This window comes from Ostrinia nubilalis, chromosome 20 (assembly GCF_963855985.1).
Source record: "Ostrinia nubilalis chromosome 20, ilOstNubi1.1, whole genome shotgun sequence".
Lineage (NCBI taxonomy): Eukaryota > Metazoa > Arthropoda > Insecta > Lepidoptera > Crambidae > Ostrinia > Ostrinia nubilalis.
In genome coordinates, this window is record NC_087107.1 from 8,105,834 (window position 1) to 8,121,189 (window position 15,356).

At 43.4% G+C, this 15,356-nt stretch overlaps 1 protein-coding gene across 1 annotated transcript in view; it reads left to right on the top strand.

Moving 5' to 3' along the window:
- LOC135081883 (uncharacterized) overlaps positions 1–15,356 on the top strand; it is a 64,727-nt gene that overhangs the window by 32,912 nt on the left and 16,459 nt on the right. Inside the window, exons 11-32 of the mRNA XM_063976667.1 lie at positions 2–682; positions 1,023–1,115; positions 1,461–1,551; positions 2,403–2,612; positions 3,156–3,298; positions 4,620–4,799; positions 5,187–5,288; positions 5,740–5,850; positions 6,230–6,393; positions 7,766–7,875; positions 8,366–8,577; positions 9,244–9,331; positions 10,000–10,131; positions 10,784–10,889; positions 11,497–11,594; positions 12,161–12,323; positions 12,413–12,523; positions 12,612–12,722; positions 12,811–12,899; positions 12,943–13,123; positions 13,694–13,830; positions 14,366–14,527. Of these exons, the coding sequence (XP_063832737.1) occupies positions 2–682; positions 1,023–1,115; positions 1,461–1,551; positions 2,403–2,612; positions 3,156–3,298; positions 4,620–4,799; positions 5,187–5,288; positions 5,740–5,850; positions 6,230–6,393; positions 7,766–7,875; positions 8,366–8,577; positions 9,244–9,331; positions 10,000–10,131; positions 10,784–10,889; positions 11,497–11,594; positions 12,161–12,323; positions 12,413–12,523; positions 12,612–12,722; positions 12,811–12,899; positions 12,943–13,123; positions 13,694–13,830; positions 14,366–14,527 (3,475 nt within the window). The remainder of the gene's footprint in view (position 1; positions 683–1,022; positions 1,116–1,460; positions 1,552–2,402; positions 2,613–3,155; positions 3,299–4,619; positions 4,800–5,186; positions 5,289–5,739; positions 5,851–6,229; positions 6,394–7,765; positions 7,876–8,365; positions 8,578–9,243; positions 9,332–9,999; positions 10,132–10,783; positions 10,890–11,496; positions 11,595–12,160; positions 12,324–12,412; positions 12,524–12,611; positions 12,723–12,810; positions 12,900–12,942; positions 13,124–13,693; positions 13,831–14,365; positions 14,528–15,356) is intronic.

Consider the following 15,356-nt stretch of genomic DNA (forward strand, 5'->3'; position numbering starts at 1 on the left):
GGTCTCAGAAAACCGCAACGGTCCCACTAATCTCCACCCAAACATAACTTCCCAATCCAGCGTGATCGGCGTCCAAACGTCGGGCCTAAACAGCCAGAGCACGATCCAGATAAGTCTCAACGCCCCCACCAGTCTGCAATCCAGTCTCTCCCTCCCTTCCAGTATATCCCTGAACCTGAACAACCAGAATCACCAAACCAGCATCGCAAATACAATTCGAAGTACGAACGAGATCCCGCACAATTTAGTCGTACACCGCACCACTAACGGAATAGACATAGACGTATACAGGCAGCAGCCGTTACATCTAAGGAACGGCATCCACGAATACCGTCGCGAGGAATCGCCAACAATGAACAGCCATGAGAATTTTTTAAATAGACGAGTCTCGGAGTATGAGGACGACGATCACGCTATACCTCAGAGGGAGAGAGAAAACGCCCGCCCTGGGGGCCTGTCGGACCCCCGCCCTGGGGGTCTGTCAGACCCCCGCCCGCCGGAAATGTCCGAGACTCGCGTGGAAGACAAGAGGATTGTGAAGCCGGCGCCGGTGCAAGCGAGACTCGTCTCCGTGCTGGACACGGAGTCGAAAGACGCTATGAAGAGGTACTACGTGATACCGCAGAACACACTTTGTGAGAAGAAGATTGTGCTGATTAAAAATGAGCCGGAGACTGTTCAAGTAAGTGTTTAACAGTCGTATAAAGAAGCTCGATTTAGTTTCAAGCATAATATATTGAGGCTTGATTGGTTCATCATCATTACAGCCACAGGACGTCCACTGCTGAACATGGGCCTCCCCCAATGATTTCTATATTGACCAGTTGGTAGCGGCTTGCATCCAGCGCCTTCTTGCTACCTTTAAGAGGTCGTCTGATGTTTGATTGGTTGAATTTCAACATTTAGATCAATCACAGCACTTAATCTATGACTGACATTGAATCGAGTTTTTAATTAAAATACCTATTACATTAGCTGTAAAACAGTTGCATATGAGTAATAATTGAAAATAACTATTCCAGATAGAGCAGAAGATGTCTCAATTGGGTCAACACCTCAACAACAACGAACCAGAACACGAACCCAGGGGTCTTGACAACGGGGTCAATGACCATGTAAGTAATTTATTTATTTTGATATAAAAAAAATAGGGATGTTGCCTGGATGAAAAAGCAAGAGTTTCAATTAGCCCGTCGGTTAAGTTATCAAAAAAAGTCGACACGTATTTTTCACTTTTTCAAACTAATGAACATTAAAGGAGATAAAGTACTTCAGTAGTAGCACTTTGTGACGTCACGTGGAACTTCAACGCATCATAACTTCGTAATTACTTGATTGACAAATAAAAATATACGTGTCCAATATTTTTTGATAATGTCATTGACGGACTAAAAGTTTTTGTTTTTTAGGAAACTATCAATTTTATATAGATAATGTAATGTGTATAATTTTGTTTTCAGGTAAATAATGTGAACAATAGCGCTGTGATAGTGCACCCCAGTCAGCTGTTGCCTGTCTTGCCTCCGCCCACGTCACACACAGCTATCATAGGTGAGCTTAAATTATAGTGATATTTATAGTAGGTACACCTTTAAAGTAAGCTTTTATTGTAGCAGCATAGTCTGATGTATAGTATACAGGGTGGAAACGTTAAGTGATCTCACTCGATTATATCCGTTTGAAAGAGCTCGTGAAGCACTTTCAGAATCAGTAATCAGTTTTTCGATATTTTCTTGTGTGGCTGTTCTATGTGTATGGAAGCTGGAAACATAGAATTTTCGGATAGATCCAGTTTATTCTGTAACCTACATTATTGATATCGTTGGATAGAGTTCGTGTGAAGCACTTTCAGGATCAGTAACCAGTTTTTCGATATCTTGTATAGTTTACAAACATCAACGTCGTCACTAGCGAGCTCGTTAAAATATATGAAGTTTTGTAAGTTTCCGCTAGGGGCGCTGTACAATCCGTCATACATTTAATGTCACTTTTTTACGCATAGGAATTTTCGACATCGAATGCGTTTGACGTAAACTCACACTACGCCCCCTAGTGGGAACGAGAGGTAGGAATAGTCACGTTATATTTACTTACGAACTTCCTACAACTTGATAGATTTGTTTTCGGATCAATGTTAGTTTTATTTTTATTAACTACTAGCTGACCCGGCGAACTCTGTTCCGCCTTAAAGGCAATAAATAAGCCATCGCAATTTTTCCTTATTTGCTCACCGTTTAGACCTGCCCTGGACTACGACAAACATTTTAAAACCAAAATCAGCTCAATCGGCCCAGCCGTTCTCGAGTTTTAATCAGACTAACGAACAGCAATTCATTTTTATTTGTATAGATCTGTAATCTGTATGTGAAGAACGCTCCACAACAAACATGTCTATTCCCCAGTATCAACAAGCGGCGTGCAAGGCGGCGTGTTCCCCTGGCAGTCGCTCGTCCCTTTACTAACCGCGTCGTCCCCGCCCCCCGCGGCGCCGGCGTCCCCGCGAACGCCCCGCACGCCGCGGACGCCCCACACGCCGCACACGCCCCACACGCCGCAGACGCCCCACACGCCCCACATCAAGACTGAGGACCAGATCAAGACTGAGGCTACTGGTGAGTGAGATAGGATTGTGAAGGTTGATATTATTCTTTATTGTAACGTTTATTAGGGCCGGGGTAGGGTCGGCTAGAGCGAGGCACAAGTTAAAGTATGTACTAACAACTCAAGAATATGATTATTAAAATTTCTTAGCGATTAGAGTCGCTTCTCAAAATAAATTTTAAATAAACAACTTGAAAAAATCGAACTGCCTAAGGCGGGAATCGAACCCACGACCATTCGCTTGCCGGGCGTCTGCTCTTCCAACTGAGCTACTTAGACACGGATTGTTGTTTATTTAAAATCAAGAATATGACTTTATTATAGTCTTAACTCCCCCTACGTCTCTAGTTTCCCGAATACTGACTTATTCGGCCTCTTCAAGGCAAGTATAAATGAATAGGCACTTATTGAGCTGGTGTGTACCATCCCTGACTGCAAAAAGGACATTCGTGAGCTAACCAAACAAAACCTCAAAACCGCCGGAACTTTGTCTTTGTGATTATTGTTAAATACCTGCCTAGTCTAAAAAAGCCTAATCAAACTTCATTCTCCAGGTGACGCCACCGCCGTGTGTACGGAAGAAGACGATGACGTTTTCGAGTGCGAGGAAACAACCGGCACAGAAGAGTCCAATAAGCGTCGGTCACAGAGCCTGTCTGCTCTTAACTCGCCCGCCGCCACGGAGAAGGTAAGGAAGGTAGTTATACTTTCATCTTTCTTGTTCATTATCATCACCGTAATCATGATTACTATCATCATCATCATCATGATCACATGTCCGCGCTCAACTCAAGCTCAACAAAAGGTAAGGAAGTTATACTTTCATCTTTTGTGCTCATTATCACATCACCTTTATTATCATGATCATTAGGTCATGTCTTCGCATCTTCGCTAAACTCACCCGCTGCCTCATTGAAGATAAGGAAAGTAGACTTTTGCCCGTTTTCACCATCAATCCCTAATTTTCAAGTGACCCCTACGGTAACACATAACAGGAATTTTGTTTATAAGTTTGTGTGTCTGTCTGTTTGCATGTTTGTCCCTTATTTGCTTTACGAGATAATATGGATATTCTGCTCTGCCGGAACCACACGGCAGTTACCATGGTTATCCAAATGTAAATAGATAGGAATTTATTCCGAGGATAAAATAATAATCTCCGAAGATACACCTTTAGAAAATCTATTCATAGGTGTGGCATAAAAAGTACAAGTACGAGATCATAAGATGTTCCTTGCAATTCCATTACGGTGTACAGTCCCGACATAAAAATAGATTCACTATATGTTTACTATATACTCCGAAAGTGAAACTATACTATCGTCCGTACGGTAGCATTCCCGCTACGCTAACTGTCTAGACCGGGTTCGTATCTTGAACTGGCATTCTTCCAGGGATAGTACTCAATAAAGATTCTGTTTCAAATATTTATAACTGCTTAAAGTATTCTAAATATAAAGAGCTATTGTTAGTTGATGCCTATGGAGAAATAGTACGATAGTATGATCACATGGTATTTATGTACGCGGTAAATCAAACTACTGTTTACCCTAACAATGAACTACGTTGGTCTATGTTACCGTAATAAATCTATTTTGTAATGCTATTATATTTATTATCCATAAATGTACGTCTAAAACCTCTGATTTCAAGATAAAGGTCAGGTTGAAATAGTTGTTATGGTTGTCATATTTAAAATTCATATTTAAGAATTTCAAGTTCACGTTGTTCTTATCTTGCACTAGATTTTGCACGCGGCTCCGCCGCTAATAATGTAGCTTCCTACTGAGAAAAAATTGAAATCGGTTCAGTAGTCCCAGAGATCATATTCTGACAAACTTAAAACTTGCAGGGCTATATTACAAAGTTAAATGCTCGTTAAACACTCGACATTTAGTATGGAAATGACATTTTAAACCAGTGTACAACGTGCTTTTAACTATTTTTTTGCAAAAACACTGACAAACTTTACCTCTTTTACAATATTGGTGTACATTAAAAATGATTTTCCTTCACAGAAGGAGCGTCGCATCCGACGTCCAATGAACGCGTTCATGATCTTCTCCAAACGGCACCGGCAAATCGTGCACCAACTGCACCCGAACCAAGACAACCGGACCGTCAGCAAGATATTGGGGGAGTGGTGGTACTCCCTGAAGCCTGAAGAGAAGCAGAAGTATAACGAGCTGGCGAGCGAGGTTGGTTTGTTAATTTAACTTAATTTAATCATTAAATATGTAGGTGGTTCTATTAAAGTAAGCCCAGATAATGTAACCGTTATCCAGTTGTTTAATCGCTCTATTTATGCCACATTATAAGCTCAACACCATGCCAGTTTACTACTTGACAGGGGTTTCCCCAATTGTACAGACCACATCCTATCAGAATTTATGTATCAAATTGAACCTATTACAACAATGTAAGATGTCAGTTTGTACCTTAATCGGCACATCGCCATTGAGTCTGGTCTTGGACTATTATTTTGTAAGTCATTTCCAGCAACTAGGTAACTTAAGTAATGTTGATCCCTAAAATTCTGCTGGTTTCCACATTATTCAAACTAAAGGATGCTTCTTGTGTTCTAGGTAAAAGAAGCCCACTTCAAAGCTCACCCTGAGTGGAAATGGTGCAATAAAGACAGGAGGAAGTCTTCGAGCAGTAGAGATCCTACTGGTTCTATGCCACAGGTAAGTAACTCAAGCGATCTTTATGTCATCATCATCATCAACAGCCCTTTACAGTCCACTACTGGACTATGAGCCGAGGGTTTTGCCATAATCCCCAAGCTTGACAGGCGGGTTGGAGATCGCAGTTTAAAAGATTGATGTTTTTCAGAGAGCGCTGCTGCCCGTTCTTTGTTTGATGTGTAATCCCTAAGTCACCTTTTACGACACCCGCGGGAAGAGTAGGGGTTGGTGATAAATGTATTCTTCTCTGCTGTCACCACACGGCTTTATGTAGTTTGTCTATAATTACTGCAATGTTGTTTCTTTTTGGACAGCTATTAAATCAAACTGTGAATTTAATCTGTGCAGATTTTCAACGATATGCTACGTTCTAATGTCGAAAGTATCGGACTATATTTTGTCGTTGCAAAACCGCACCTATCCCAACTACATAGTTACCATTCTTCCACAGAGTCCTCGCACGCCGTCGGAAGCGGGCGCGGGCGCGAGCGCAGACGTGCCAGTTACGGTGGCTGCGTACGCGCACGTGGGATCGCCGCAGCTCAGTGACGACGAGCCTATGGTTTGTATTTATGATGTAAAATGGGCTTTATTTACAGGGTGTTAGAGACAAGTTAGCAATTTAAACAATAGAGAAATAAATCTGTCATTTTTTTTGTATCTTGGTCTACATCACTGAAAAATGTAAGTAATTTATTCAATTGTGCATTTTGTGAATGGAACTCCTCATACTAAGAATTTTAGTTCACTCAGACAGAAAGTACCTAGGATCGATAGTGTAATGACAATCTTGTCTCAATGATATCGACACTATTTCCTGTCCTATCGATATTTGCCTGTATCTACCTAATACCTATGATCTTAGGTGTCCATTATCTGTAGTCATTACGTTGATTTAGTTGCAGCTTTATGGTAAAAAAAAAAACGTATTTTTTTTTCAGATAACACAAACGCTTTGCGAGGAAGCACCGGCGCCTGCTCCTAACTTAGAGATCGATCTCAAGTGCGGAGAGAAGGTCACCGACTCCGACTCAGAAGGGATCGATACCCGAGACTACCTGCCCCATCACGACCATACGAGGCGGCCTAAACCTATCAAGGCTAGGTGAGCACTTGTTTAGTCATCATCATCATCATCATTTCAGCCATAGGACGTTCACTGCTGAATAGAGATGAGACGTATTTACTAGAACAGATCCACACACTAGGTATTTTACAGTACTAGGCGGCACCTATTCCAATTTTTTAAATACTTGATCCTCCTACTAGTTTATAAATTACTCGATTTCCGACCCTACCGTCAAAGTAATAGAGGTTATTATTGCGTAATCCGTAGTCGTGTATTACGCGCACCTAGTATTTCTCGCTAAGCTTATGTGCGAACGTAGAGATTCACTCCGTCTCTGTCTGACCAAACAAATTTGAGCGCGACGAAGCAAACGCACACAAACGTAGTCAAACCATATTCATGTAAATAAGAAAAAATATGTTAAATATTTTTGTGAAATTGATATCTTTTAAATACGCCATCTTTTAAGTTGACAGTCCTTCATACTTTGACAGGCCTGTTAAAGTATGAAGGGAGGAATTATTATTCAATTTCAAATTGCATTATTCATACTACGGTTGTATCTTTTCAAAGAAAATTGTATTTTAAAGTCATAATATTACGTGGATTAGTCCGCACTAGTCGCGTCAAGTATGCTAAATTACTATGTACTAGGTGGAACAGGTATTTGGATCGAGTATTAATAAATACTAGGAATAGGTGCACCTAGTATCAAATTTACCTAGTATAACCCATCTCTACTGCTGAACATAGGCCTCCCATAATGCTTTCCACGTTGATCGATTGGTAGCGGCCTGTGTCCAGCGCTTCCCTGCTACCTTTACGATGTCGTCGGTCCACCTTGTGGGTGGACGTCTCACGCTGCGTTTTCCGGTACGCGGCCTCCATTCCAGAACCTTGCTGCCCCATCGGCCGGTTGTTCTGCGTACTATGTGCCCTGCCTTGTTTAGTATTTACACAAAATATTGGACATTTTCAAATAACCGTGGAACGGAAATCGGATTTGTAATAGCTGGCCAGGTTCCCTTCCTTTTTCTCAAAAAGAGGATTTTCTATAAAGGTAAAATCACTTTACGTGTGGTAAATCGCATTGAATCGGGTTAGATACACGTTTATCAAAGGTCTAAAATGCAAATGTGACATAACGAATGGATAAACGACATTTTAAAGTATATTGTTAATATTCTTTATTAAGTAAAAAAAAAAAAAACTACATGCGATGTTATCAGAATGCATTTACTTCTTGTGAATATTGCGCGCATTACTATCATTTTATTTGCATTAATTATATTATCAGTTCGCTGCAAGTTTATTCTTTTACGTGCATTCTTGGTCACGTTACCCACGTCTCCACTCTGAATATTTTCTATTGTATCATAATATCAACGTGTTTTTTGTGTTGTTTTAGAGCTGGCTCGTCAGACAATCTTCTCGGTGGGATCACAGCTTCGAGTCCCGGCGGGTCTAAAGTATTCCAGCCCACAGGTGGTGCGTTCAAATCTACACACGCTGATACAGGTAATTTAGTTTTTTAAATATCTCTGAAAGTATTCTTCGAAATATATACCTACAGCATTTTTATTTGGTTATACCACAGAGTAATCATAAGTACTACGGTTATACCTAAGTGTCTTTCTACTATGAGTAACACGAAGTTGTCTAGAAATTAGCCAAAGGAGAAATTCTAGAAACTTTATTTCGTTCGTTCGTTCGTTTCAGCCGAAAGACGTCCACTGCTGGACAAAGGCCTCCCCCAAGGATTTCCACGAAGACCGGTCCTGCGCCGCTCGCATGTTTTAGAGACTTTATTTATCTCGATTGAAAATGTCAATCTATTTTGGGAACTAATAGAAAATTCAGTTACTATTTGTACACTATGTAGCTTGGTTGCTTTCAGCTATATTCATTTTGTTAGTAGCAGTCGCGGACTCTCTGTCTCATCTCTTTTAAAAGTAGCTTCGCGATAAAACTACCTCATTTACATCTAACATATTCTCATTTATTCCAGGCGACAACCACCGGCAGTGGTTCACCCACCTCAAGACGAGCCAAGTGCCAAGTTCTCCTCACCCCTCGCAGTCGATATCTACAAGCACCCAAAGCCTGACCAACAGTGTTCAAGGCATATCGCTGAGCGCACCCAATCTCACCACCCAAGCTGCGTTGGACAACGCTATTGCTTCGATTATGAACTCTCCCACGTCTACTAGTGGAGTGCAGGTAGGCATTTGATAGTTATCTATTCTGTTTTCTGTACCTGCATCTTACCTGATGGAAAGTGATTGACAGGCCGAAGGTGGAAGCAAGCTTCAACCAGAATCTTTAACCACAGACTCTGGAGGATTGACGTTTGATTTTGATAACGATAAGAACCATCCAAAAGATAATCATGAAACATCAGTGCACTTACCATGAGTTTAAATCTGGTGTGCTCGCTAGCGACTGCATAAAAAATGACTTGAAATGAAGACAAATTGTACAGCGTCCCTAACTGTTACTTTCAAGAACTAAAATCTTCATCCTACTAATATTATAAATGCGAAAGTTTGGATTTCTGGATGTTTGTTACTCTTTCACGCAAAAACTACTGAACGGATTTTGTTGAAACTTTACAGTATTATTGTTTGTAACCCAGATTAACATATAGGCTATAATTTATGCCGATCTGTGACACTAAATTTCACGCGGGTGAAGCCGCGGGCAAAAGCTAGTTACTAATACATGTGCTTATAACTTAGTGACCTAGTTAAGGTATTGACCTAGTAAAGGCTTGTTTAAGGAGAGCTACCTTTCATGAGCGATAAGAACAGTCCAAAAGCCAATCATGAGACATTGATGTGCTGCTGCCTACTTTACTATTTAAAACAAGACTATACATCCACAAAGTGTTTTGGTCCACAGGTGATCTCGCAGACTTCCACGTCGCTGCTCAAGAGCGTCACTCTTGTCAAGAGGAATATCAACGATAACACTGGTAAGTCCATGCACTATTTTTTTTCTCGTGCCTTGTTTGTTGACTAGTCTAGGGATCTACCCTAGAAATGATGAATGTACGGAATAATAAAACTTGTAAACGGCATAATAATATCATTTTAAAAAATGCTTTGCTTTGGAACGGTTGTTGAAACAAAAGGTACGTCGAACCGCATTTGAGTTGTCCAGCACTGCTTGTCAAAAAACATATTTTTTAATTTGTAATGCTGTACCATGCTGAACTTACAAAGTGACGTGCAGTGTAACGCAAAGGTGCTCAAATCCGGCTTCTTTGTAATAGAGCACTTGTAAAATAAACATCTATGTCGATATCTTTCTTCATGCAACACAAGTTTATCTATTGCAACTCTAGGGATTTTGAATTATCGCTCAGCCTTCGGCCTCGTAGAAAACTTAATTTGTGTTCCTTTAATCCACGTTCGTAACTGACCTTTGGAACTACCGACTAACTTCGTACCGACTAACAGAGAAAACAAAAACCATTTTCATTAGCTAGTTATGTAACATGGTTACAAAAACTATAAGTAAATTCCATTCTCGTAACTGGTTATAAAGCAAGAAAAAAAAATACCATGTTCGTTTTTGGTTACCAAAGGTCAGTTACGAACGTGGATTAAAGGTTTGTGTTCAACTTCAATACATTTGCAGGGCCCCTAACCCTGTCCGTGGATGCGTCCGGCAAGTTCCTAATCACGGCCAGCCAGGCCGGCGAGCAGCCGGGCGAACAGCCCTTGCAGTACGTACAGTTGCAGAGACTGTATGTGCCTACCTTCAGTAATGGTGAGTACTTATAACTGAAGATTTATCATTTAAAGTTTGGCCGCCGAGCGTGTAGAATTTCTTCCAATGACCCCAAGCTACCCATCCTTATCGCTCGCGCGTAATTAATGAATGTGCGACGGGCGATCGCAGTGAGTGTGCGAGCGCGACAGCAATATGGATGGGTAGCTTGGGGTCATTGGACGAAATTCTACACGCTCGGCGACCGGACTTTAGTCTCCTACTTTTTACGTTTGTCCCGTTATTAGTCGGGCTTCAAATAGGAAGAGAATGAAAACTGAAGATATCAACATCATCCGGACATTTCACTGCAGTAAAACGATCCTCTCTAAATTACCTGAGACAAATTAAGTATTTACAATAACCACATTGGCCAGACGGGATGGGGAGGTCTAAAGCTCTCATATTTCTTTTTATTGCATTTAAGAATTTCCATATTTAAGTTGGACCTTAAGAGCGCTTTCATATTAGGGCGTTAGTAGCGCGGCAGCGGCGTTTTTATAATGTGAAGGCATACATCCGCTTTCACATGGTATGAAATTCTCGGCAGCACGTCTGTCGCGCGTTTGTCGCACTGCTAAATCGCCTAAATGTGAAAACGCTTTTAATATAGAAGTTTCATTGCATAAAGCTATGTTAATATTTGTTGCAGAAGTGGAAACCAGTAAACCCCAAAGTCAAAACGTACAAAGCGCCCCTCCATCTGTGATAGTGTCGCAAAGCAACAGCCAGAGCGCACCTAAACCTGTAAATAATGTGTAAGTATACCGTACATAACACGCAAAACTATTTCTTTATCTAGTGCCAAGATGACATGGTCTGATCAGCAGAAGTAAATATTTTTTTAACCTTTAAATAATAGTTAAAGTTTTTGTGTTCGTTGGTTCATCGACATCGCGTCGAGTTCAAATAGCCACTACTTGAATTTCGCTATGTGGATGTTTCATTGTGACCACAACGCGTTGTGAGCAATTTTTCGCTCAATGAGCGTTATCGGTCTTTGAGAGTAACATTTACACAAACTTTATTTTTAGATCACAGGGTTCTGTTACGCCTTGTACAGTCTATAGCACGTAGGGTTAAACATTTTTTATTTGCGAAGTAGCACCTTTACCCACTGCGACATCACTATGTTTGATGTTCTATCGTCTGCACAATAGTCTAAATCAGGGGTCTCCAAACTTTGAAGCCTTGGGGCCATAATATTTTTTCGGTATGTTTCAAGGGCCATAACAATTTTAATTTTTAGCCCACTTATGCAAACATAGGCTTAGTCTTAAGCACGTGGCGGGCCGGATATGGTCCGCGGGCTGTAGCTTGGACTGGTCTAAATAAATAACTGCATTTTGAACTTTGATTCTACAGGCAATGGGAGACACCGGCAGAAGAGACTAGGCCATTCCCGCTGGCGCCCACGCCTGCTCAGCTCGGCCGAGCGCCACTGCAGAAGCGGCTTAGTCGAGGTACGGTGTTGTGCTAACTATATTCACATTATATTGATGTATATTGAGTAGTACCGCGTACCGGAAAACGCAGCGTGGGACGGCCACCCACAAGGTGGACCGACGATCTCATAAAGGTAGCGGGAAGGCGCTGGATGCAGGCCGCCACCAACCGGCCATTGTGGAAATCATTGGGGGATGCCTATGTTCAGCATAAATCAATCAATTCAATTATGAATGATTCTTAATTTCTTACACCCCGCTCACTAGGCAGCCTGGCTGGCTGGCAGGACAAGTGTGCGGTTACTAGTGGCAGCCACATACTTTCGCCTTGTCCGCGCGGTCCTCACTCTGGCTGCATGTTTTAACGCGCATTTTGGTTGAAAAAAGTAGTTAAATTGAGTTGACAAAATAGTGACGTCACTGGCTAGTATTGCTATACAAAATCTTTAGGAAAGTCGTTTTGATCGTTTTGACAGTTTTAAAAATTACGACAATTGATTGGTGGTGACTGGTGGCATTTGGCAAATACCCTATTGATGGTGTTAAGTGTTATTGAAGATTGCTAACTCATTCCTGTTCAACAGGAACGTCTACAGGCTCCACCGGCAGCGCGGAGCAGCGGCCCGCTACAGACAGCGGCCCCACCACGCCGCTGGACGAGCCGCTGCCCTCGCCCAAGCACGACCTGCCCAGCCCCTCGCTCAAGAAGAGTCTGTTCAAGAAAGGCAACGAGGACGGCCGCGACAAGTGAGTGTTGGTAGGACAGTAGATGCAGCATTCCCTTGGGCTGACGGGACTATTCCCACTCGTTCCCACTGCTGGCCCGCCACGGACAGCGGCCCCACCACGCCGCTGGATGAGCCGCTGCCCTCGCCCAAGCACGACCTGCCCAGCCCCTCGCTCAAGAAGAGCCTGTTCAAGAAGGGCAACGAGGACGGCCGCGACAAGTGAGTGTTGGTGTACAGTAGATGCAGCATTCCCTTGGGCTGACGTGACTATTTCCACTCGTTCTCACTGCTGGCCCGCCACGGACAGCGGCCCCACCACGCCGCTGGATGAGCCGCTGCCCTCGCCCAAGCACGACCTGCCCAGCCCCTCGCTCAAGAAGAGCCTGTTCAAGAAGGGCAACGAGGACGGCCGCGACAAGTGAGTGTTGGTGTACAGTAGATGCAGCATTCCCTTGGGCTGACGTGACTATTTCCACTCGTTCTCACTGCTGGCCCGCCACGGACAGCGGCCCCACCACGCCGCTGGACGAGCCGCTGCCCTCTCCCAAGCACGACCTGCCCAGCCCCTCGCTCAAGAAGAGCCTGTTCAAGAAAGGCAACGAGGACGGCCGCGACAAGTGAGTGTTGGTGTACAGTAGATGCAGCGTTCCCTTGGGCTGTTAACGGGACTATTCCCACTCGTTCCCACTGCTGGCCCGCCACGGACAGCGGCCCCACCACGCCGCTGGACGAGCCGCTGCCCTCGCCCAAGCACGACCTGCCCAGCCCCTCGCTCAAGAAGAGCCTGTTCAAGAAAGGCAACGAGGACGGCCGCGACAAGTGAGTGTTGCTCAGACACCAGACGCCCGTGTACCGTGCTCTACACAGCTAAGGGACTATTCCCACCTCTTTTTCCCTCCTGTGTATCCAGAATCTACAGCTTGACCGCCAATAAGAACCCAACCAGTGAAGGTCAAATTTGGGCTGTTAGCAGAGGACCCGAGGGGATCTACCATTCCCTTTGAAGCCGAAGACGCTCGCTCAGACAGTGTCCCGTGCGCCGTTAGCGGACGACCTGAAGGTATCCACCATTCCCCTCGAAGCCGAAGAGGTTCGCTTTCGAGCGAGTCTAGCCTAGCCTGAGACGGAGCTGCGAACAAATGTCCAAGTTAGGACATAACTCGCGGCTCCGTTTTATTGCCTCCGGAGGGCACCGTCGGGTTAATGTGTAGGCTCCGCCCTCATGGTAAGAGGAGTTCCATAATTAATCACCAGGGACAGCTAGGGAGTGTAAAAAAATGGACAGGTAGCTACTACCCTGGACTTTGCTAATGATTTGATTTGGGAATGGGCCTGTGGAATCTAGAAATTTAAGAACAAAATGATAACACATTTTATCCTTTATTGCAGGGTGTTAGAGTCGGTGAAGTTCGAGCAGAAGTTCAGCACATTACCACAGTTCAAGCCGGAGGCGTGCAGTCCTAGCGCTATGGTGGTGCCGTGCAGCCCGCTGTATTTACGGAAGAAGCACAACAAGATGGGAATGGGTAAGATATAATTAAACATACACTATTTCATGCATACATGTGAGTGAAACAGAACGCAAGAAACTGAGTGAAAGGGAATGAATGAGTGAGAAAGAAAGACCTGCAGGACGAATGTTGGGTTATTTTGTACGGAGAAAAAAAAAAACCTTTTTCTTATGGTCTATCCTGGGAAATATAAATAAAGCTGGAGAAAACATGACAAAACAAACGATGCACAATGGAGTGCAGAATAGAGCACTATCGTGAAAGTCTGGTATTTAAACTGTCTGTCTTTACAATCAATACTGAATAAATAACTTCTTTCGTTCTAACTCAAGCTGAGGCACTTTTAGCCATATTTTTACAGATTTTTTCTTCGTTTCGTACTCCATGCAGAAGAGAAATACCCGATGGACGACTGTAGAATACAGAGGAGGAATAGTTGCATTACTGTAATGCGGCTTTATTTCTAACAAAATAAGCTAATATCCACTTTTTATGTTTATCATCGTGTTGTGGCTGTCTTGTTCTCACTAATTTCAAACTCCTTTCACAGATGAAGAAAGCACAGTGGTGACGCCACAACTAGAACCGGAGGTGATCAACGTGAACGGCAACAGTATGCCCACGCCGCACTCCTACGGAACCCCACACACCACCACCAAGCTGGTCGGGAACACCTTCTTCGGGCCCGACTTCAACCTGGAGACCTTCAGAGGTGAGTGTCATACTAGTACAAGGGGAAATCCCTATGGCGACTTGGACTTAACAACTTTGAAAGTTCTCCTAACATCAGGAGGGATAAATAACAGGACTGTACTTAGGTCTATGCCATGGCTCAATCAGAACGGATTTAGGTACATGTACTTTCCAATGTTAAAGTGAAACTACAACCCGGTCGAGTTTAATGCGCACTTGGCAGCCGTGATGTCACATGGACGTTCTGGTACGGACGTGGCGAAATCTGGGAGGTGTGCTGGTAAGTAGGAGTGAGTGTCACATTCCAGCGTTGCGCGCAGTTAAAATAGAATGGAAAAAACTATTGGCACGGTAAGTAATACATATGTATAAATAAAAAAAACAATTACCGAGCCACTGCGCCAATAGGTCCGCTCAGCATTTAACTTGACATACTCGTAAGGGCATGTCAAGAAGCTGGTCTTCCGCGGACGCCTTTGCTGGCATCTCTCACCCCTTTAGGAGACATCGACTCGAGTTCGCTATCCCTTAATAGGGTGCGCAATGCATGGAAGTACCGTGGCACACCACCTTAGCTCGATCGGGTTGTGAATTGAAAGTATTTTTCTCATCGGATGCAGCTCATATGCAGCCTACTATTATTTATTTTACAAATGGTCCGTGCGTGACCCTCACTCGGCATGGGGCACACTGAAAAACCAGGGTCGTGGCCTTCGTCACCGTGGGCTACGGCATAATATGCTGAGTGGGGTCCCGTTGCAGTGGGCATCTTGTTTGAGAATGGGTGGCACTGCTCAGTTTACTCTTGTTTTTATTTTTTCAACCGACTTCAAAAAAGGAGGAGGTTC